The sequence below is a fragment of the Haliotis cracherodii genome, unplaced genomic scaffold (assembly GCF_022045235.1).
Source record: "Haliotis cracherodii isolate W230 unplaced genomic scaffold, xgHalCrac1.p SCAF_11, whole genome shotgun sequence".
Lineage (NCBI taxonomy): Eukaryota > Metazoa > Mollusca > Gastropoda > Lepetellida > Haliotidae > Haliotis > Haliotis cracherodii.
This window is the reverse complement of record NW_027266266.1, coordinates 14041701-14065656: the sequence shown is the minus strand read 5'-3', so window position 1 is coordinate 14065656 and position 23956 is coordinate 14041701. Positions and strand designations below refer to the sequence as shown.

Sequence of the window (23956 nt, the reverse complement as noted above, 5' to 3'; positions counted from 1 at the left end):
AAAGCTGTATTTATACAAGAATTGGTGTAGGATGGGCCTGGCATATCAGCATTCTTTAGTCATATATACCAGCCATCGATCGTCGGACGCCTAGGGCATATGTAAAAATATGTTCAATTTTCCATGTCTTGAAGTTAATACATGAAGAACATACTAATTCGTCCCGGGCGGTGCTGTAAAGTAAGAAGACCCGAATTTACCCAAGTGTTTGGGCGTCAGTGTGAACAGTGGGCCATTGATCGGAAAGTTCGCGACAGAGAATAATCGTCAGTTCAACACAGAAGTCTGAACAGGTCTGAGGACGGCGATGTTCTTATAATGTTCTTATAATTACTAAAGTGGCCGACCGGCAAGATGGTCATCGCTCAACGGCATACAGGAAAACATTCAATGTAGTAAGTATATAGAACATGTACAATTGACGCTATTTCCCAACTATAAAGTATGCTGCTTTATTTCACATTCTTTACATCCTCCAACCATGAGCCCAGTTGCTGGAATTGCTTCAGTCGAAGAAAATACATATTGTGTGGAAACGCTTCCACTGAATATGTGAAATTTCCGGGAGTGTAAAATTTCTGCATCCATCAAGTCTTCAGACACGTTAACTCTTTGGATAACTTAAGTTCAGCATCCATCAGCGGAACAGGCAGGAGATTTAAGACGATGTCTCCCTTCGGGATCATTTTTCACATCCGCAGCAAGATACAGATGAAGGTTGGTCACGCCAGAGGAAGTCCTTGAACAAGTACATGGCTTCTATGGAAGCAATCATGTTTTTGCAAAGACCTTTGACCCAATTTTCGAAAAGTCTCCAAATTGCCTCTCAACTGTGTTTACTTGACACTGGAAACATTCTGATCCCGAGAAAATTGGTCTTCACACTGACTGTTTGAGATACGGTATACTGGTATACAGAGCGTATGTTCTGTTACTGGTTCTGACTTTTACACACGGGTTCCACAGACGCCTAGGAAGAGTCCACCCAGCAGATCGTCACTTGCTGACATCTGCAGATGATTGACGGAAATACACTTACACATCTTGTAAATGTCTTCCCATTTGGTGTGTTTCCCAAGGGGTTTGCATTCATCTCAACGGTATTGCTTCAAGGGAACCTTTATGTGAGTTGTTCTTTTTTCGGGAAACGTGCATGTCTCATGATTAACTGTCATAAACTGACATATCAGTGGTTTCAGAAACACGATTTTACATCATATGGCATTGTCTCAGATATAAGGTATTATGTTTTTGTAACATTTTTGAGACAAGAGTTTTCAGACAGAGACAGTAGTATTTTTTCTGAGCGAAGCTGGGAAAGCTTTTGACATTTTACAATAGATTCGCATTGTTTTATGACATAACGGTTTTTTCAACTGTCATATTTACTGTTTCATCATTAGTTTATTCTAAATACATAAATATAAGAAACAGAAAAAAATCAAAATAGTAATCCAGAATACATTATATGAGTTAGGGTCACAATTATCAAGTACCTAATTTCACACAAATACGTCAAACGCTAAACTGAGTTTGGATCATACACATGCCTTTTATACAAATACCAATTGAGATGTATACTTATGCATCTTCGAACACACTTTGTAAAACACTGCTTTACGCTGTGAACACCAAAAGGAATTGATACAATCACTACCTGTAATACTATTTTGAATGAGACATTAATACGAACAACAAACTTCTTTCCATTTTCATAACAGAATCTCTGCTAACTCACATAAACATACAAGAACATTTGTCGTTGTGAAAATGACCATTACTGTTGTAGCATTGAAATGTTTCCGTACAAACGTCAGCTGTGCTCTGAAGAAACAATAAGAGTAGCTAATGATTTTTATGACGCTTCAGAGACATGTCACAATATGATTTTCCATTCCATAAAACATAGCTATCATCACTTTGATCTTCGACTGTTGTTATTATATAACGCGTATGCTTACTACATCAAGGGTCAATGTAGGCTTAACTTTCGATGTTTTCAAAAGATACGAAACACAGATAAATCAAAAACAATTTCTGTGTTTTGCAAGTTTATTACCACATAAGAACCATAGTTTCATTTTCACAAAGACACATGTTTTTTATATGTTTATGCGAGTTAATCAAGTCACCGATTTATAAGAGTATATTCAAAATGATATGACAGCTAAAATAAATGGTAACACAGTTTTAAATTGCTCTAGTATAAAACCTACAAAAGAGAGATGCATGAAGTAAACTTTATTGAAAAGATCAAAATCTCAACGAATTCAACAAGCAAAATCACAGCCATACATCCCTATTGGCGTGACAGTTACAGCTGAGGGTGAGGTAGGTAGCATAAACAAGCTTTCAACGAAATGGACAAAGGGCACACACATCTAATATATCTGAAGATCAATGAAAGGTCACGGTGACGGCGTGTGTGTCCATCCCCTGCCACATGACAAGCAACAACTCTCCGGCGTCAAGAACAAGTCAGTCGTCTGATGATACGTCGGCATTCTTCTTGGAGGACCTGGTTCAGTTCTTGTCGGTTGGCTTGGAGTATGTAGTCGCTGTCGATCACAATGATCCATGACACCCCAGAGGTGTTATATGGGCCGGGGCAATGTCTGGGGAGCGTACAGGCCACGGCAACACGATTCGGGCTGTATGGGGTCTGGCGTTTTCATGCTGATAAAGGATTCCGGGGCAGCTGTTGTAGAAAGGGAAGGACAGTTTGACGAAGAATGTCATCCATGTAACGGTGAGCTGGCACATGTCAGTAAACGATGACCAGTGGTGTTCTCTCCTGCCCTCAAATTCTTTCCCACACCATAACACTCCCTCCTGAACGCAACATGCTGCAGTTCGTTCCCCACCTTAGGCAGTAAGCACGCTGTCTTCCATCAGCTCTGAAAGACAATAACGGCTTTCATCAGTGAAGACGACTCTCTTCAAGACGAATTGCTGCAACTGACGTACAGTCAAGGCCCATCTAAGTCTCTGACGACCATGTTGTGATGTCAATAACTGTCCTCTGTAAGCCCCCAATTCCTACATTCCCGAGTCGCCTGGCCAATGTCTGTCGACTACCCATATGCCCTAAGGGATTCGTCGCTGATGTCAAAATCGATTACGGAGATGCAAAGTAGGCAATGTCCGGTCTTCATTGGGCGTAGTTACCCTGGGTCCGCCTGTTCTTGGTCTGTCAGTAACGTTGCAACAGGCTGGTAACATCAACATGGGAACAACCAACCAAAAGTTCTAGCAATGTGGGCATGGGTGGCTCCCATCTGTATCATACCCAGCGCCCGATCGCGTTGTTCGAGTGTCAATCATGGCATTTATGTGTTAGTTATCAGTGTTAGTGTCTGACAATCCGCCCGAATTATTTATATACCCCTATTGCACGTGGTGTTTCAGGTGTCCACGCGGCACGTGTTTCTCATATTTACGCATTTTCTACAAGAACACGTGCCGTGGCCGTGTATCACAATGCTTAGAGCATTGTTGTGTTTAGACTATGTGTTTTGCATTTTATTTAGTCTGAATTTAATCTTGGCAGTTTCATTTTTAAAGTGGTAAATTTTCTTTCGTTTACCCGTTTACATACACTGACTGGCTGATGGTGTCTCTAAACCTAAGCTAAACAGTTAAAAAAGCCCTTTTAGTCAGCAAAACGTTTACGATGCGGTGGAGAAAGAAGCAATCTTAAACATAGGCGGTTATATTGATGAATGTAATCAGAAGGAAGCGGCAGCCGAAGAAGGGAATATAGATTCCCAACACGGCGATCTGTTTATATACATGGCGACAAAAAATATTATTGATTGCGAGGTTACATGACATAAACGTGCCTTCATTGGCTACAATGTTTATATAGCGTACTCTGTGTCGTCTTCCATGTCAACAAACTGTAATCTAATTAATCACTTCTTTATTTTGATTAACAAACCGTAGGCTGAGAAACATCAAGCTAATCAGACCTTTCGACTGAGCCTACAGACCACATGCAGCAATATTGTAATGTAACATATCGCATTTTGTGAGAATTGATCTTGGTTGTGTTTGGACGTACATGTAAGTTAACTGACTGCATGCTCGTGCCTTGACCTTGCGAACACCTTAATGTGTACAGTGCATGTGGATCAGCTCCAGCGTTTCAACCCGAGTGGGTGAGTGAGTGTTTCAGGTTTTTAAAGTCATTGGCCTCGTTAACATAAATGGTCAACGCCAGAGAATAACCAATCAGCCGAAACAGGTTCCTTTGAGCTTTAAAGGTAAATTAGCTGTAAATATGATAGGAATGAATAACTGAAGACGGTACGCTGATGGTACCAGGTGTTCGCGAAAAGGGTATAGCCTAGTAAGCATGTCCTGCCCTACCGGTAAACCCTCAAAACCTAACTTTCCAGGTTTTATACCTATAATCTCTCATTTTGTAAGAAGAACAATCAGTAGAAATGACTTTGCTTCCAGCTTAATCTGCAACTTGCAACTTTAATACCACTTGTGATCATAAAAAGACTTTGTTATTAACAGTTAGTAAAGAACATTACCATTAACTGCGTATGTAATATGTTTCGGTGTATTGTGTTAGGGGAGAAACGGAGGATGAGGATGACATCTTCCACCAATTCTGCATCAGCGATTATTATATACTCCAGTAGCCTGATGAAAGTTTGCAGCAATTTGATTTGACGTTTGACCTCGATTTCGTAGAGCCTGGTTTCAGATCAATCGATCATGTACACTTGTTGTTGACCTGGGACACACTGCACGGGGTCGATCGTCAATATTTGGGGTTTGTAGGTATCTGATCCATAGTCTGCTAATCACAGACTGTGAAACATTGAACGTATTGACCACTGCATGCTGACTTCTGCCAGGTTCCGCGCGTTTCAGACACTGCATCGCTAGTTCATACATAAACACCCGATTGACGGAACGAATGGTCCACAGCGATCTTCCTTGAAAATGTAAAAATCAGGAATGACACCTTAACACGTGTGCGGCGCTACTGAGTGCTGCACGTGCAAACTTTCGAATATGTTTTGGTGTTAAGTTTTACAGACATAAACGTTCTTGCATTGGATGTTGGACTTATATCCTCTACCTTTTTTGAAGAATACATACTCATGGATTCCCTTTAGAGTTTGGTTCCTTCAATGTGATATTTTATTCAGTTTCATATAATTAATGCCATTTGGCGAAAGATAACCCTCTAGAGGCTGTGCAATAGTGGCCTGAGGTATGAAAAACCAAGCAATATCGCCATGATTAATACTCACAACAAAGGTTATTATGTTCCTGAATTTTTTTTTAATGTTATTAATATAAATGAACTAAGGTACATATTAATATGAAATAAACTTTTATTCTTGGAACTATATGATGCCTAGTGGAACTATGATAAGATTTTCTTTGTTAATGAGAGGGATGAGCATTAAATTGGTTGTGTGGTATATTTGTATAGAAAAGAAACTAGGAACGCCGCCTCTGACAAGCGAAAGTAAGATGTCCGTTCTTTCTGAAGAAACACCAACATGTAGATAGACTCATATACACACGTAGGTGTGAGCATGCCCATACATTGCTGTACAAGGTCACTCGGATGGTTAAATCCTCTAAGGCGCAACAATATCTCACAAGTGAGGTGAGATGAAATAGGGTTTAACGTCGCGTCCAAGATTATTGCACTTTTATAGAGATATGCATGCACGTGTGTATGTATATTTGGCTGCTTATACTAGTCCGGATCAATGCCGATTATATACCCACAGAGATACCATGCCGCAGTTTATCATGAATACCCCACTCAGACACAGTATACTGACTCCGAGCCTACCAGTCCTTGTTTTAGCCCCTAAATGCCGAGCACCAGGCAGGAAAACAACAATCGTTTAACGTCTTTTGGTACGACGTGGCCTGGATTCGGACCGCGGGCTTTTCGCTCTCCAGGCGGACGCTCTACCAGAGGTGTTCGCATGTCTTAGCCGTGCCAGTAACATATGATAGTGTGTTCGAATCCCAGACTCACCCTGATAATTTGTCATTGTTTGCCAGCTTGTGGGTTTCACCAAAGTGGTTAATATCTAAAGACCTGCATCACTTCCGAAATTCCTCCCATGTCATGTGGATTTTCATTTTCACTTGTACAGTTGACTTTCCCTTGAATGTGTTTGTGACGGGTGCCACGGATGGATCAGGATACGCGCACCTTTTTGCGAACACCCGATTTCATCACTATTTGATAGCGATTCATAAACACACGCTTATAAAATAGTTAGACTAGCGCAATGGACTCCTCTACGTTTAGATAATAGAACGAGTTTTGTTACTTGTATTTATTAGTCGGCCGCGAGAAACCGATAATGTCCCTTACAATATCCCATGGCTGTGTGACATGTTCCTCATCTTCTAAGGTTCATGGAGGACCAAATGCGTTATGATTGAATATATTTCAGACAAATGAACCCTGATGTATAAATACTCTATGATGTAGTGACAAGTGAGTGAAGTGGCTCGAGAGAAACATATCACATTGTGTCATCAAAGATCAAGGGGTTCTCCCATGCGAGAGATTATTAACCACGCTTACTACATACTTGGCATCCACGTGGCGCCATATCTAAACACAAGTATCGAACATTCGCCCGTCGGGTTATCGTATGTATAACATGATAAAGCTGCAAACGGGCGTCCTTTGCATTATTGGTTGATACCGTGTCCACACTTGATGAAGTATTAACTTATGGAACACCAGTGAAATGGACTGTTACACGTTATCGTGATTTTTCGATTAAGTTCTGAAGTCATGGTCTCAGATAACTGTTTCAGATTGTGCACTATTCCTATCATTGCTGTGATATAGAGAATCTCACCCGAGTGTCTTTTGATATCAAATATATCAACACGAGTTGATAAAAGTGGAAAAATCCGAGGCTTGCCGAGGATTTTTGCCACTTTTATCAACGAGTGTTGATATATTTGATATCAAAAGACACGAGGGTGAGATTTTATTTATCATCCAACATCATTCTTTCAACTTTTTAAATTTGTAGACAGTAATTAGCAGTGTCTTCAGTGTAAAAAGTACTGCAAACAGCTTCAGTAGCAGAGCCATTAGTGATGTCATTTGATTGTGACGTCATGGTAACCAGTGATGTCACAATGGTCTGCAAAGCATTGTGATGTAATTTCATTGCAGCGATATCTACAGTGTAGATATCGCTTGATCTCATGCAAGCGATATCTCCTGTGGGAGCCAGTTTTGGATGATAAAACTGTTTATGCGGGATCAACAACTTCTGTAATAAAGGTACAGGGCATTCCTATAGCTATCTATCTCCACCAGATTGATAAATATGGAAACGTTATGTTCCCTAAGGCTAGCTATACAGATACAAGCACATATATCTGAACTTCAACCAGCAATTCAAATAGTTGTGATTATCAAATGTTTTATTTACACGAATAGTGGTATTGGATAGGCCTGACATTTCAGCATTCCTAAGTCAAATCATTATAGTAGCGATCGATCCCCGTAATCCTAGGGGACTAGAAATCTATTCATTTTGAAAACACGCCCTGAAGTTAATGCACGAAGGACAGACTCAATCGTGCCAGACGGTGGTGTAAACGAAGGAGCCCCGCATTTACCGTGAAGTGTTTTGGCATCAGTGTAAAGAGCGGGCCATTGATCGGACAGTACGAGAGTGAGTATTGTCGTCGGTTCCTCACAGATGTTTTAACGCGGAGAGGTTGTAAGTCTGGAAGCACAGCAACGCTCTGATTAAACCGACTGATGGTCATCGCCGCTGGGTATATAGGAGACAACCCTATGCAGTTAGAATACACTACACCCCAATCTAGTTTGCAACTGTAATCTATGCTACTTATGTCACATTAATTGCATCCTTAACCACCAGATAACTATACCGTTGCTGGAACTGCTTCAGAGGAAAAAAAACATAACACATTGTGTGGAACGCTTCAACTGAAATATGTGTGGATTTTGGGAGTGTAAAAGATTCTGCATCCAACAAGTCTTCAGGCATGTTGGCTCTTTGGATCTCTAAAGTCCAGCATCCATCAACGGAAGAGGCAGGAGATTTAAGGCGATGTCTCACTTAAGATCATTTTCCACATCTAAAGAATGATGAAGATGAAGTTTGGTCACGCCAGAGGAACTCCTAAAACAAATACATGCGTTTTTTGGCAGCAATCGTGTTTAGCAAAGACCTGTGACCACATTTTCGCCAGCTCTCCAAATTGCCTGTCAAACGGTATTCGGTTTTGAAACTGAATGCATTCTGATCCGGGAAATATTAAATCATCTTTCCTATTCGCCTTTAGGACTAAGTGTCAGATGTCATAGAATCTATGAAGAGTTTGTTCTGACTCCAGTTCACGTATTTACACATCGGTTTCATGAACGTCAAAGGGGACTCCTACAAGTTGATCTTCAGTGAAGATCATCAATGCAGATTTTTTTCAGCAGATGATTGACAGATACATCTTCTAAAAATCTTACCTCTCATGTATGCCCCGAGCATGAATGTTATAGTTTCAAGGGATCTTAACATTATCAACACCAATTATTATGAGATTATTGATTTTAGAGCATGAATTTACACGAAATCAGTACCGATACTGTATAGTTTCAGATATGATTTTTTTCATGTGTTTTGACAGACAAAAAAAAGAAGTTTATGTTTTTTGCAATAAGTTACTAGTATATGAATTTCCGTCAAAATTTCAAGAACCAAGAATTTCAGAGAACCCCATGCTCATGCACTATATATGCGTATGCAATGGTTACACACATACTAGTTAATAAAAAGAATATACGTACTAATGCATATATTGCACAAACGTTATGCAAAAAACTGTTTTTCCTGTGTTCATATTGAATATCAAACTAACTGATACAGTCACTAACTAAACTGACGTCCAAAAGAAACTTTACCAGAGTTTGAAATCACTCTTGCACAAAAACAACAAAACATACATGCATGAAGTAAAGTGTATTGAGAAGATCAATATATCAACATAATCAACACTGAAAATGACAATCATACCGCGACCGAGAATGACGTCAGAGCCCCCCAAAGTTGGGTGTGGTACAAAACTCGAGCTTTCAGAATCATGGACAATAGGCCCAGTACATAAACAATCGCTCACGTTCAATAACAAGTCATTAGTAGCGTGTGTGACCACCAAATGCCTCAATACACGCAAAAACTCTTCGACGCACAGAAAAAGTCAGTCGTCTGATGATGTCATGTGGGATTTGACGCCATTCGTCTTGAAGGGCCAAGATCAGTTCTTGCCTGTTGACTGGAGAGTGTGGTCGTTGTCGAACACGACGATCCATCAAGTCCCAGAGGTGTTCTATGGGGGACATGTCGGGTGAGCGTGCAGGCCACGGCAGGAAGTTGACGTTGTTGGCTGCGAGGAAGTTAGTGTCAATTCTGGCTGTATGGGCTCTAGCGTTGCCATGCTGATACATGACACCACGTGGCTGCTGTTGGAGAAATGGTAGGACAACTGGACGAAGAATGTTACCGCTTAGCTGTCAAGTTTCCGTCAACGATGACCAGCGGTGTCCTCTCCTGCCCACAGATCCCTCCCCACACCATGACACTCCCTCAACCATATGGTACGACCTCCTGCACGCAACACGCCGCCGTTCGTTCACCCCATCGACGGTAAACACGTTGTCTTCCATCAGCCCTAAACATACAGAATCGACTTTCGTCAGTGAAGACAACCCTCTGCCAGTCCCGTCGATGCAAACGTCGTACAGTCCGGGCCCATCTCCATCGCAGACGACGATGTTGCGCTGTCAATAGCTGTCCTATGTATGGTCTAAAATCCCTGATTCCATGAGCCCTGAGTCTCCTGGCCACTGTCTGTCGACTAACCCTGTGACCTAATGCATTCGTCGCTGATGACGTCACTGTCAGGAAGCGATTTCGGAGGTGCAAGGTACGCAGGTACCGGTCATCATGGGGCGTGGTCACCCTGGGTCTGCCTGTTCTTGGCCTGTCAGCGGTCCTGTCTGTCTGTAAGGTTGCATCAATTTGGTAACGGCAACACAGGAGCAACCGAAGGTTCGTGCAATATGGGCGTGGGTGGCTCCCGTTGCAATCGTTTTATACCCTTACCCGCACGTGCATTTGCAGTTGTCCGTGGTGCACGTGTTTTTCACTTTTTCGCGTGTTATCTCGCAAACATGTAACAGACGATTAACATTTTCTATTGTTGTATTTAGGTTATGTGTTTTAGATGGACTTCATGTAAAAATAATTTATACTTTGTCTGAAATTTATATTTTCAGTTGGTAAAGTTTCTTTTTGATGTCAGTTTATATCATCTGAACTGGCGGCCAAACGAAACTTTTCCACTTTAAAAACAAATGCAAAAAATCAAAAACACGTGTTTAAATTAAACACATCGTCTTAACATAATAATACTCTATGCAAAAAATGATTAATTTCCACGACACGTTTTATGTTTGAAGAAAAAGCGAAAAGAATGAAAAACACGTGCCGTTTGGGCAGCTGAAACTACACGTGCAATAAGGGTATAGAAGGGCTGAATAAATTAGGGCTTACAGGAGACAGTTATTGAAGGCGTACTAGCGTCTTCACACATTGACATGGGCGCGGATTGTACGCCGTTGGCAGCGGCGCGAATTGCAGATCGTCGTTTCACTGATGAAAGCAGGTTCTGTCTGTTCAGGGCTGATGAAAGACAGGGGAGAACGAACGGAGGCATGTTTCTGCCGGGAGTTCGTGTCGTATGGTGAAGGGGGTGTATGGGGCCGGAAGGAATTTGAGGGCAGGAGAGAACACCACGGGTCACAGTTTACGGAAATTGACAGCTCAGCGTTACATTGATAACATTCTTCGTCCGATAGTCCTTCAATTTCTACAATATCTGCCACGTGGTGCCCTTTATTAGCATGTTAATGACGCCAAACCCCCTTAAGTCCTATTCATGCAGCCAACAACGTCAACGTGTTGCCCTTGCCTGCACGCTCACCAGACATGTCCCACAGAGAACACCTCTGGGATATCATGGATCATAGTGTTCGACAGCGACAGCGACCACGTCCTCAAGCCAACCGACAAGAACTGATCCAGGTCCTCCAAGAAAGAATGGCGACGTATCCCACGTTACATCATCAGAGGACTGACTTTTATGTGCGAGTTTTTGCGTGTCTTGCAGCAGGGGGTAGTCACACACGCTATTAACTTGACGTGTCCATGAACTTCAGCGACTTTAGATGTGCGTGCCCTTTGTCCATTACGTTGAAAGCTTGTTGTTGTTGTTTTCAATTGTGGCAACTGTCCTGCCAATATCGGATGCTGTATGGCTGTCATTTTAGATAATGATTTAGTTGAGATTTTGATCTTTTCAATAAGTTCATGCATCTATCTTTTTTTTTTTTTTTACCATTGAGTAAACTATAGCTGGACTATTGCTGAGTGCGGCGTTAAACAACAAACAAACAAAAGTTCTGCAGCATTAAGATGTTTTCGTACAAACCTCAGCCCCAGCCAAGATTGATGTGAACGCTCAGAAGAATCAATAAGAGTTGCTAATGATTTATATGACGCTTCAAAGACATGTGACAATATGATTTCCCATGCCATTCAACATTGTTATCATCCCTTTGATCGTTGGTTGTTGTAATGCTTATGTTATAACACTTGTGCTTGCTACAGCAGGCCATCTTTTAATGTTTATATAATATGTGTAAATAAGCAATTTCCATAAGAATATCAAACATCATTTCCGTGTTTTGCAAGTTGTATCTAATGTTTCGGATTCAGCCAGCAAAAGATAAGAAGATGTAAGATAGAAAGGAGCAATCTTACACACAGACGGTGAGATTGATGAATGTACTGTTATCAAAACGAAACAACAGGAAAGGGCACTATAGACTCCCAACACGACGATCCATATTTAAACATGGCAAATAGGCATATTATTGATTGCATGGTTACGTGATATAAACTTTCCTCGTTTGCGTAACGTAATGTAAGATTTCTTTAATGTCACAAACTGTAATCTAATTCGTTACTTTAATTTGATTTAGCAACCTGTCCGTTGAGAAGCGCATATCTAATCTCACAATTCGACTGAGCGTGCAGAAATCGTACACCAGTTATGTTTAAAATTAAACAATGCATTAACTTAGAATTTCTTCTGTGTAAATTAAATGACGGCCTTCGCTTCCTTTGTTCGAGCAAGAATATTTACACATATAGTCCAAAGACATTCTTGATATCAGCTCCAGCGTGTTACACGAATCATTGAGGAAGTACAGTTTGTGCACATTTGAACCTAATGCAGATGATGTTGGCCTTGTATCCCAGTATAATATTGTAAGGTGTTAATATTGTATAACGCTATATTAAAGAGGTTGCATACCCAAAATTATTTTTCAAGAAATGGGTATATTCGGTATCATTTTGAGGGAAAATATGTCCTGAATAAAATTACGCAATAAAAAAACCAAGTCACCATGACATTTTTTGAATAAGTGGCGCCATCTAGAGGCACCGGATGATAAAATCATTTTGCCAATAAAATGGTCATTTTAAAGTTTGATTATTAAATGAGTGTTTTTAAATAGACATATTACAGTATTGATATGACACAAAACAGAAAAATGAAAATTCAAGTCAAAACATTTTTAATTTTACACATTATTTTACTTAAAAAAGCACATTTTCCAAAAAAATGATTCATCAGTCAAAAAAGCATTTTACAAAATCAAGATATTTTTCCAACTGACTTATTTCTAATGTTTATTCATTAGGAAATAAAATTATAAAATAAAAACAACATGTTACCAGAGGATATTCAAATTATTTTCAATCAACACAGCAAACCCCTAAAATAAGTAATCAGGGGAGGTAACTTTTGCCCAAATTTACATTTCTATGAGTTCTATTTTGGCGGAAGTACAATTAGCCGCGAGTGAAAGGGACGTAACCGCATTACAAATACTCGCCGTTACATGCACGTCCGGTATGCGCATGAACAATGGTATCCAACGTCTTTAAGAATATGTAATTACACCCATAGGACACTACAGCCTCACAATGCCCTTTGCTCGTCGTTACACATTCTTAGGGACGTGTTGACTTTTGGTTACATGCCTCCAATAACATACTCACATGATTGGAAACAAGATCCACTGACATACTGATTAAATGGCTCCAGTATAATTTTGATATGAGTTTAGAGTTTTGTTCACATGGTAATGCTCACTTAATCAAAAGTATAGTATGAGAACCGACCACTTCACATGATATACCTGAACAAGCTGGCTGCTGCCTTCGGACATGTAACGTCTATATTAGTGAGTGAGTATGGTTTTACGCCGCTTTTAGCAATATTCCAGCAATATCACGGCGGGGGACACCAGAAATAGGCTTCACACCTTGTACCCATGTCGGGAATCGAACCCGGGTCTTCGGCGTGACGAGCTGACGCTTTAACCACTAGGCTACCCGACCGCCCCTAACGTCTATATTAACGTATGCTTTCATCAATTACTTCATCGTTGTACGTTCTAATGAGTTTTCACTTCACGCTGACGACCAAACTTCGACATGACAGTCTTCAATATGGAACCGACCCGTGAAGATTCCAGGGTAGAATAGTTCTTCAGCAACCCACGCTTGCCGTAAAAGGTGACTATGCTTGTCGTAAAAGGCGACCTCCGGGATCGGGTGGTCAGGCTCGCTGACTTGGTTGATGCATGTCATCGATTCCATTTGCGTGGACCGATGCTCATGATATTAATCACTGGATTGTCTGGTCTAGACCCGATTATTTTCAGATCGCCGGCATATAGCTGGAACATTGCTGAGTGTGGCGTTAAACAACAAACCAACCAACCAACCAATATGGAACCTACTAAACTGTAGTGTTTTTGGGTGTGTATGTGTAGTTGCATTGTATGTGTTCTCAAATCTCAAACCTCAACATTCAGTGACAGTTCCATAACTACTACCACCTGCAAAACAAATTAGTACTATGGTGTTTCCAACAGCAGAATCCAGCTTCCAATTGTTAAATTGCCTTAATTAAAGCACAGCAATTAAATCATTTTTATTTCACTACATATACCATTCTGGGTCACATAATTAACTATATGGTGTTTTTATAAATGAAAAGATGTTCAGTGCTAACGAATACTCAATTGGTTTGATGTACATTTCATAACGCCAATAAAGAGAATATGTTTACTTGATTGTGGTAATCAGGCATGCTAATTTGTCTCCCTTGAACATGTAACATAATTATATCCACTGTAAATCTGATATAACATAATATGAGAAATTTATTTAAGAGTTCAATGTCATCTCTCACCGGACTGCTGTAGATCAGCATCCATCACGAGACAAGAATTGTTCCTTCCATTAAATCACTGCTTTCTCTGCCTGTGTTTACTCTGAATTCAGTGCAATCTATGAGATCGCTAAAGGACAATCACCATATTTACTCAGGGTTACCGGGACGTGACACCAGCTTTTATCATCCAGCACAAGATCCACTTACATGTGGTCCACTGATCACTGTGATGCCTGGATGGTTTACAGAAGACTTCGTATAGAACTGGTCCAAACTGGACGACATTAACGAGAACGTGCAAATTGTATGTGAGGGGTGGGTGCTTCCGGTAGACCTGAACGTGTGTGTCCTTTTCGCGAACACCTGGTCGCATCGAACCCGGTTAATAATGCCCCATTCTTTGCTTAAAACTTTACATAAACGCTTCATTTGTAAGAAGGAACTGCCTAATGAATTGGGTTCACAACCATTTACAACAGGCTTAAGGTACCCCTTGAACATTTGATACCAGTTTCCTTTTTATTCACAGTTAGTACTTGACATTAATGACTTTGAATAAATATGTATCAAAGCGTATACATTGTGTTTTGTGTATACATTTCGGAAGCCATAATTCTTTTTAGCAAAACCAATTTTTTTTTCCAATTCCGTACCAGTGAGTATAACAAGGATAGCGTTTTAAAGATTGCTTTTGTGAAGTGTTATGATCGATACTGGATGAGGAATGTGAGTTGTCATATCTCTCTCTTTGTAAATAATACGCATGATCTGAAACAAACTAACTTGGAGTGTTGTATGGTTGTTGGTGGGTCGTGTGTGTGGACAAGTGTGGTGTGGTTGTTGGTGTGGTCGTGGGTGTGGACAAGTGTGGTGTGGTTGTTGGTGTGGTCGTGGGTGTGGACAAGTGTGGTGTGATTGTTGGTGTGGTCGTGGGTGTGGACAAGTTTGGTGTGGTTGTTGGTGTGGTCGTGGGTGTGGACAAGTGTGGTGTGGTCGTGGGTGTGGACAAGTGTGGTTTGATTGTTGGTGTGGTCGTGGGTGTGGACAAGTGTTGTGTGGTTGTTGGTGTGGTCGTGGGTGTGGACAAGTGTTGTGTGGTTGTTGGTGTGGTCGTGGGTGTGGACAAGTGTGGTGTGGTCGTGGGTGTGGACAAGTGTTGTGTGGTTGTTGGTGTGGTCGTGGGTGTGGACAAATGGTGTGTGGTTGTTGGTGTGGTCGTGGGTGTGGACAAGTGTGTTGTGGTATTGGTTAATTGTAGTGTTGGTGTGCACAATTGTTGTGTGGTTGTAAGTGTGGTTGTGGTCAAGTGTGATATGGTGTGGTTGTGGATGAGGTTACGGTTGTGGCTAATTGTGGTGTGGGTAAGCACAATTATGTGGTTATGGGTGTGTGTGTGGACAGGTGTGGTCTGGTTGTTGGTGTAGGTGTTGGTGTGGTTGTGTCTAATTGTGGTGTGTATGCTCACTTATGTGGTTATGTGTGTGTGTGTGTGCGTGCGTGCGTGCGTGCGTTCGTGTGTTCTTGTGCGCGCAAAAGCGTAAGCGTGCACATATGTGGTGTGGATTTGGAGCACAAGTGTGGACAAGGGTGGTGTGGGTGTGAGGTTTGATGTTGGTGTGGGCAAGTGTGGGTGTGGACACTTGTGGACAAGTATGGGAGTGGACAAGTGTGATGTCGATGTGGACAAGTGATGGTTTGGTCAGGAGAGGATATGATGTGGTCAAGTGTATAGGAGTGGATGTATTTGACTTTGGAAGTTGGCGTTGGGTTTGGGTTTATATACGTGCAGCGGTGTTGGTGTTGATGTCGGTGTCGGTGTAGATGTGTATGTGTTCGTAGATGTCGAAGCGGATTATGGATGTGGATACGGCTGTGGATGTTGACTCTGGTGTGATTGTTGGTGATACAACAGAGAATGAATAGTTGCCACAACATTGCAAGATATAAACGACTTGTACATATGTCCTGGAAAATGTGGCTGGTGTATTTATCGACATAAGCGTTGTCAATGTTAACGATTTTAACATTATGCAGCTGTTCCTACTGCATTCATATCAGTTTTGTGTCCTTACCGTGCATCAATCATGCGTGTTTTTCAACTCTATATGTCACACATTGTCTATACAGATTGAGACATCCGAATGCTTCACCTTATTCAATTGTACTCTATCAATTACATGTATATCTCCCATTAAATATACAGTGAATGCCGTTGTGAGAAACGCAATCCTTTCAAATGTCTATTGCACTTTATAAGTTGACCCAAGGATGCAATAATTTAGGTATTTGTATGACATCCACTAATGGCACATGTTTGATGTCATGCCCCTCGCTGTATTCAAATGTTCATTTTATGTGCTGAGGAATAATTCTTTTTCAAATGCTACTTTCAAGCCTTTAGAACTGATATATATTTCTCATCGATCTGTTATATGAGAAAGTCATAGCTCTGCATTTGGATAAGCCTATTCATTGTGCTGCCAGTTCTTGATTTCACGCTTCCGAGTAAGCATAGAGGCTGGAACAAACTGCCATTTCTTGTCTGTACAGTGGAGTGTTTGGTTAAAGAGATGGAGGGCATGGAATTTGTAAAGACTGTGGAGAGATGCATGATGCCCGCCAAAGTGGATAAGGTTGGATGGGGTTGATGGTTGTCACTCAGACACAGCACAGGCATGGGTCGGTTCAGAGTGCAGATGCAGAGTGCAGATGCTGGGTGATGACGATGCATGTAGCAAGAGAAGTAAGTGTCCGCTTGACATTTATTGATGATCCCATGAGAAGGAATACAATTAGGGGTGAAGAAACGAAACTGTTCCCGTGACTGTTAGTTTATCCACGAAATCCAGAGCAGTATGACTACATCAGAACAAGAGATGACTGGCCATGTTTATGGTATTGAAAAGCAATATTATGGCAGTTCAAGAATGCAACTGGATAGGACTCACAAACCCATGGCCTGCAATATTGAATGAATAAAGTTATTGATTGTGTATGCAATATGCACTTCCACCGTGCACTACAATTATTGTCCACAACGGTACGAGAATGGAAAATACGAATTTATATAAGTTTGGGACCATTGAATCATGACCAGCCGGTGTCATTCGTTGGTCAGAGATCATTATTGCTGTGGCCCTACGGCAAATCCGTTTTAATATCCAAGGGAAGTCAATATACTGGAATGTCTTCCCTGGGGTCACTCTTACCTGAAAGCATCACCAGAGGGCAGTCCGAGATTGGGTTTGGTCACGCTGAAAGATGAACACAGACAACTATACGGGTTTCTATAGATATCACAGAGTGACAGTGTCCAATGTGCGGGTCCAAAACTGTCAACCACTCATTTAGGGACACTCTTTACCTCGAACTTGAAGAGCCATCTTATTACACAAGTTCGGATGTTCGGCTTTGTATAACTCTTGTTGGAGAAGTATGTGTCTGGTATTGCTCTTTGAAGTTAATCCCACTTTAAGTACTTAGTTACTATGTAGGATCATTGGTGTAATCACACCCATAACGTAAGGTACAGGTGGGGGACTCGGGTGGCCAATTCGTCTAAAGCGTTGCAATTCTGTTCTCTGTTTGTCCCTCAGTAGTGCCAGGGGGCGTTCGGGTAGTCTAGTGGTTGAAGCGTTCGCTCGTCCCGCCGAAGACCCGGGCTCGATTCCGGAAATGAGTACAATGTGTGAAGCCCATTTGTGGTGTCCCCCGTTGTTCTATTTCTGGAATATTACTAAAAGCGGCATAAAACCATACCCAATCACTACTAGTGCCAGAAATGTATGATCGTGGACTCAAATCCTGGATTCGCCCTTGAGGTCTCATTGTTTGTCAGCTCGTTGCCTTCACCACAGTGAAAACATCTAGAACTGCATCACATCGGGCCTCTTCCCTCTTCCCACATCAAGTTGACACGCCGTGATATAACTGAGACACTGATGAAAGTTGCGTGAAACCAAACGCCAACCCTCTTGCCAACTACACGCTCCAGGGCTTAGATACTGCCGATGCGACGTCAAATTTCAAGTGTCAGTACACATTGTATTCTCACGATAATATTCATTACAAATGACAATGAAACACAATAAGAGACAAATCTAGACGTATGTACCTCCAGTATATATGTTGTTGGACATTTCTTACACCGGTTCACGCGGAGTCAATGTATTGGAAGCAAGCCAGTTATCCAATGAAGTATGTATTGAAATCCTACGATTTCTTCTTCAGTGTAAATACGACATTGCACTGATGGTACTTCATGAATGAGAATAACCCAGTTACGTCAGATGGTTCGATGATTGTCCGAATTAACACGTTTGTAGATCTAATCAATGCTCCAAGAGATTCGTAACTGACATATCATAGCACTTTATCATGCCGCAACAGACAGAATCTATCACTTATAACTCTCACACGTTACGTCTTTACTTCAACATTGAATAATGATAGACGCGTTTGTTGATCGCGGTGTCAAGTTCTATACCACCATTATGTGAAAGATAGCGTCTTCATGTGTTAGTTCTAGGTGTTGGCGAGTGAGGGCAACTTTTCGTGTATGGATGTGGACAATACAAAGGTCGAGCTCTTTTACCATATAGGAGTCCTATATTTTGTTTTGCAAACGACGTCTTTATCTGTACTCACATGGGGGCACGGGTTGCCCAGTCGTCTAAGGCGCCGCGATTCGCTGTGCAGAGTTGCGTCTCTTGGGCACGCCAGAACCCTATGAGTGTGGGTTCGAATCCCAGTTCGCCCCGGGTATGCTTCTAGGTTTGTTGAAAGCGGCGTTAGAACTAAGTCACTCACTCCTCATTTGAATGTGCTGGCAATTACGGGGACAAAAATATCTGTATATGAGCTGAGCTGAGCTTAGTCGGGGACCTTGATTCCTGTATGTGTGCTGGCAAGGACAGGGGCCTTGTGTTCTATATTTGTGCTGGCAAGGACGGGGGCCGTGTTTTCTATATGTGTGCTGGCATGTACGGGGTTCACGTTTTCTGTATGTGTGCTGGCAAGGACGGGGTCCACGTTTTCTGTATGTGTGCTGACAAGGATGGGGGCCTTGTTTTCTATATGTGTGCTGGCAAGTACAGGGACCTTGTTTTCTATATGTGTGCTGGCATGTACGGGGTTCACGTTTTCTGTATGTGTGCTGGCAAGGACGGGGTCCACGTTTTCTGTATGTGTGCTGACAAGGACGGGGGCCTTGTTTTCTATATGTGTGCTGGCAAGTACAGGGACCTTGTTTTCTATATGTGTGCTGGCATGTACGGGGTCCACGTTTTCTGTATGTGTGCTGGCAAGGACGGGGTCCACGTTTTCTATATGTGTGCTGGCAAGGAAAGGGGCCCTTGTTTTCTATATGAGTGCTGGCAAGTACAGGGACCTTGTTTTCTATATGTGTGCTGGCATGTACGGGGTCCACGTTTTCTGTATGTGTGCTGGCAAATACGGGGTCCACGTTTTCTGTATGTGTGCTGGCAAGGACGGGATCAAAGTTTCCTGTATGTGTGCTGGCAAATACGGGGTCCACGTTTCCTGTATGTGTGCTGGCAAGAACATGAGACCTTGTTTTCTGTATATGTGCTGGCAAGGACGGGGTCAAAGTTTCCTGTATGTGTTCTGGCAAATACGGGGTCCACATTTCCTGTATGTGTGCTGGCAAGAACGGAAACCTTGTTTTCTGTATATGTGCTGGCAAGGACGGGGTCCACGTTTTCTGTATGTGTGCTGGCAAGGACGGGGTCAAAGTTTTCTGTATATGTGCTGGCAAGAACGGGATCCACGTTTTCTGTATGTGCGCTGGCAAATACGGGGTCCACGTTTCCTGTATGTGTGCTGGCAAGAACTGGGACCTTGTTTTCTGTATGTGTGCTGGCATATGCGAGGTCCACGTTTTCTGCAGGTACGGGGACTCAAGCGTATGTCAACGCGTATAGGTAACCAGTTTCGAGGTCGGGGCAGGATACGTTCACCATTTTACAACACTGGTACCATCACTATTTGATGGTGATTCATAAACACATGCTTATAATAAAGTCGGATTCGTACAATGGACTCTGCTTTGATGGATAGGGTTTTGTCGCTTGTATTGTACATGCCCGTTTTAAGAGTTTATTTATATAAACATAACATATAGAAGTCCATTCATACAATTTTCGCCGCTCATTTGCCCTTTACGCCCAACGTAAACTCGTGAAGCCAACCTCCCCATTGTTATACCAATTAACTCACCCTCTTTCAGCCATAGCTAGTCACACTTCCTTGTAACTAACCCCATGATATAACCTGACATTATCTAACAACAACCCCAAGCCTAATATACTAGTTTAAGCATACCATAAAAACTATATCTAAACCACCAGCATGTTATTATTATCAATAAAACTGATCATGTTCTTGACATGTACAAGAATGTATATTGCCATAAAACAAGTCAATCCTAAGCCGGTATATAACAGAATACACAATTCTTAAGAATTCAGTCCTTGACTGCTATAGAAATTCCCACTAACAGGTGTTTGACGTTATCTCCTTAAACCTCAGGGCTGTACAATCAAACTCAAGTTTGGACTTCCAGCAAATAAGAGTTCGTTTATTAGCCTTCACTGCTCCTTAATAGGCCTTCTTATCATGTCAGGAAATTGTCTCTTTAAGGAAATGAGAAAATAGCTTTGAAGAAAACCGATGACATTTACCCGATTTAAGGAGCCTGATAGTAAGGGCGTTATTTCATAATATGATGGAAAGAGGTGTTATGAAACACAAAAAGATCTGGCGCCACATATATGCCCAGTAAGCAAGAATGTTCGCCAGTGATCATTCATATGGGGGAACCATTGAGATCTGATGATGGAGCTTGATGGGTCTCTCAATGGATATAGCCCAAAGGTGGCAGGCCTCATGGGGCCGGGTTCTAGCAATAACCTCACCTTTTCTCTGACATTGAGTACTTGGTCTGCGGACCTTCGTTGATATTGATTTTCCTTCTTGCCACCTGACCCCTCTGTCCCACTCTTCCACGCTGATTAAATGTATTAGTCCAATAAAGCGGGGAGTCCCAATATCATTCCAATGGATTGGTACATATATTTTACCTTAGAGTCTACTAGACATGCAAATGAAAAACATTTAGATGCTAGGGTGTAACCTGTTGGTACAATTCTTCTATAACTTATAAGTTCTGCTGGTCTAATGGTACTGATGGCAAAGTGAAAGTTTATGAAATATTGTACATGTCTTTCTATATAACTGCCTCGTAAGCGTATGTAACGTATACAGAAGTAGTGTTAAAGTACATGTAAGTGAATTTGAATTTTCCAAAAGATTCCGATTAGACATGAACACACTTGATCACTTTCTAAATTGCATTGTGTGTTCATAGCTTTCGGCCATAGGAGCCGTGCCAATATACATTTGTCCGAAGGGTACGCAAAGTACGTGATCTAGACTACCAGTTGTCGGGCTTTCATTTTTGTGGAAGACTCAGCGGCTGAGTGGGTTAGATCGCTGACCTTGTGTGCTGGCGATTAGGTGCCTCACTCTGGGTGGGTTCGAATCCCGGATCGTACTTAACCCAAAAAGTACTAGAATCTGTACTTTACTAAGAAAGCGTTATCCCAAATAGAACATTTGTTTGATTCCGTTTAGGTCCAGTTTGTAATCTAGAGCAACAGTCTGATACCAGATGAAGTACCCACTGGATGTCAACGTGTTTGGTCTTTCAATGCAGATATACTGCTCAGTGCAACATTCCTGAAGCCCAGGAAAAATGATGTTTGACTCCCTGACAAATGCCAGATCCCTCAACACAGAATGACCAGATCAAAGAATTAGCCAACATTAACAACTGTTCATAGCAACCGACGAATTGTAGCGCAGGTCGTTCCAATCACTTTGTATTTTAAATGCATCTTTTTGTTAGAAGTTGTTCGCTATTGTTACGTTTCGGCGATACGATATCGGCAAATAGAGACTGCGTTGTTGTACACAACACATCTCATTTCGAGATGTTTGTTTGTTGATAGTTGTTTAACGACGCACCCAACTTTTATGACGGCTGTCTATATAATCTGCACAGTCTTCACAAGACAATTCAGTGATTGATATTGCGTGTAACGTTCCGCCGTCGGGGTACGATGACACGCTGTCAACCAAGTCGCTGAGCCTGACCACCCGATCCATTAAGTCGCCTCTAAAGACCAGCATGGGTTGCAAGGGACCTATTCTAACCGACCCGTGAAGATCCGGGGTAGAATAGGTCTTCAGCAAACCATGCTTGCGGTAAAAGGCGACCATGCTTACCGTAAAAGGCGACTATGCTTGACGTCAGAGGCGACTAACGGGATCGGGTGGTCAGGCTCGCTGACTTGGTTGATGCATATCATCGATCCCAATTGCGTGGATCGATGCTCATGATATTATTCACTGGATTGTCTGGTCCATACTCGATTATTTACAGACCGCCGTCATATAGCTGGAATATTGCTGAGAGCGGCGTTAAACAACAAACAAACAAAACTTTTCTAACCCGGAATCTCAACCGGCTGATTCAGGTATCAGCTCTGATATTTACATTTGTTATGAATAAAACAAATAAAACCAGTAAAAACACCCTCCATGAAAAAATACGACATCTTCTGTTCAACGACATTCATCTATATCAACTGTATTTTATGTTGCTCCTCACACCAAAATCCCGGGTTTGAATCCACATATGGGTACAATGTGCGAAACAAATTTCTGGTGTCTCCGTCATGATATTGCTGGAATATTGCTAGAAGCCGCGGCGTAAAACACTTTTTCCCAACTTACTGCTCAACATTTGCAAAGCTATCCACCGTTGGAACAGTTCCTATCGCCAGACGTCACTCGGCTCTAAACCAAGATCAAGTACCATGGTAAATATACTGGACCGGAGAATAACGTGATAGACGCCATCTGGAGTGTTTGTTGTAAGGTGGTACACGGGCCTATGTACAATCCCATACGTAGGCAGTGTGTCGAGGTATCGTGGGTTACCAGTTCTTCTGTAAACGCCTTCTAAAATCATGACATTATTAAGAAGTAATCCGGTTGAGCAGGAACAGCGGTTGGATGCATTGATTCGAAGAAGATTCTTGTGTGGTTGATTTGATGACATTGTCTTAAGCGCTGAAAAATATTTTGATTGGAATTTGCGAGAGGTATAATCTTATATTAATTGTCAAACGATACTCGAGCTTAAACATAGAAAGGATTAAACAGTACGGCGACTGACTGTTTGAGTTTGGAGAAGTGCGGCTATAAGACGTAATATTTTCAATCAAAAGGGTGCCTGTAAGTATGTTATGTCAATCGAAAAATGATTAATTTTCAAACATTTATCGATGCATGTAATTTATCAAATGTAGACATATTTGTGTTAGAATATTATACTTATCCCTATTAATTTGAAAATTACATTAATAGAAAATACACTTGCTGTGCTCGCCGTGCTATGGTATCGTGATAGTCAGAGCACGGCACAGCTTGATAATAGTTAACAAAAGGCAACAAACATACCTATAATCATAAGAAACCTCTGCCAGTAGGAAAGTACATGGTT

The 23956-nt window shown here is 41.6% G+C and overlaps 2 protein-coding genes across 2 annotated transcripts; one reads left to right on the top strand and one right to left on the bottom strand.

The window, feature by feature from the left end:
- The first annotated feature begins 666 nt into the window (after positions 1–666).
- LOC139454865 (uncharacterized) lies at positions 667–16290 on the top strand. Its single transcript, XM_071236482.1, has 3 exons — positions 667–717; positions 15195–15608; positions 16207–16290. Exons 1-3 carry the CDS (start codon positions 667–669, stop codon positions 16288–16290), a joined length of 549 nt encoding a protein of 182 aa, XP_071092583.1.
- Positions 16291–19239: 2949 nt separating this feature from the next.
- On the bottom strand, positions 19240–20618 carry LOC139454864 (uncharacterized). Its single transcript, XM_071236481.1, has 2 exons — positions 20605–20618; positions 19240–19702 (listed from the first exon to the last, which is right to left on the bottom strand). Exons 1-2 carry the CDS (start codon positions 20616–20618, stop codon positions 19240–19242), a joined length of 477 nt encoding a protein of 158 aa, XP_071092582.1.
- Between the last annotated feature and the right edge of the window lie 3338 nt (positions 20619–23956).

What these genes read in the sequence shown, in the direction of transcription:
- LOC139454865 (XM_071236482.1), top strand. Translation starts at nt 667, where the DNA reads ATGTCTCCCTTCGGGATCATTTTTCACATCCGCAGCAAGATACAGATG. An exon ending in GCAGCAAGATACAGATGAAG is followed by an intron (nt 718 to 15,194) that starts GTTGGTCACGCC and finishes TGTGTGGACAAG; the next exon opens with TGTGGTGTGGTTGTTGGTGT. An exon ending in GTGTGGACAAGTGTGTTGTG is followed by an intron (nt 15,609 to 16,206) that starts GTATTGGTTAAT and finishes ATGTGTTCGTAG; the next exon opens with ATGTCGAAGCGGATTATGGA.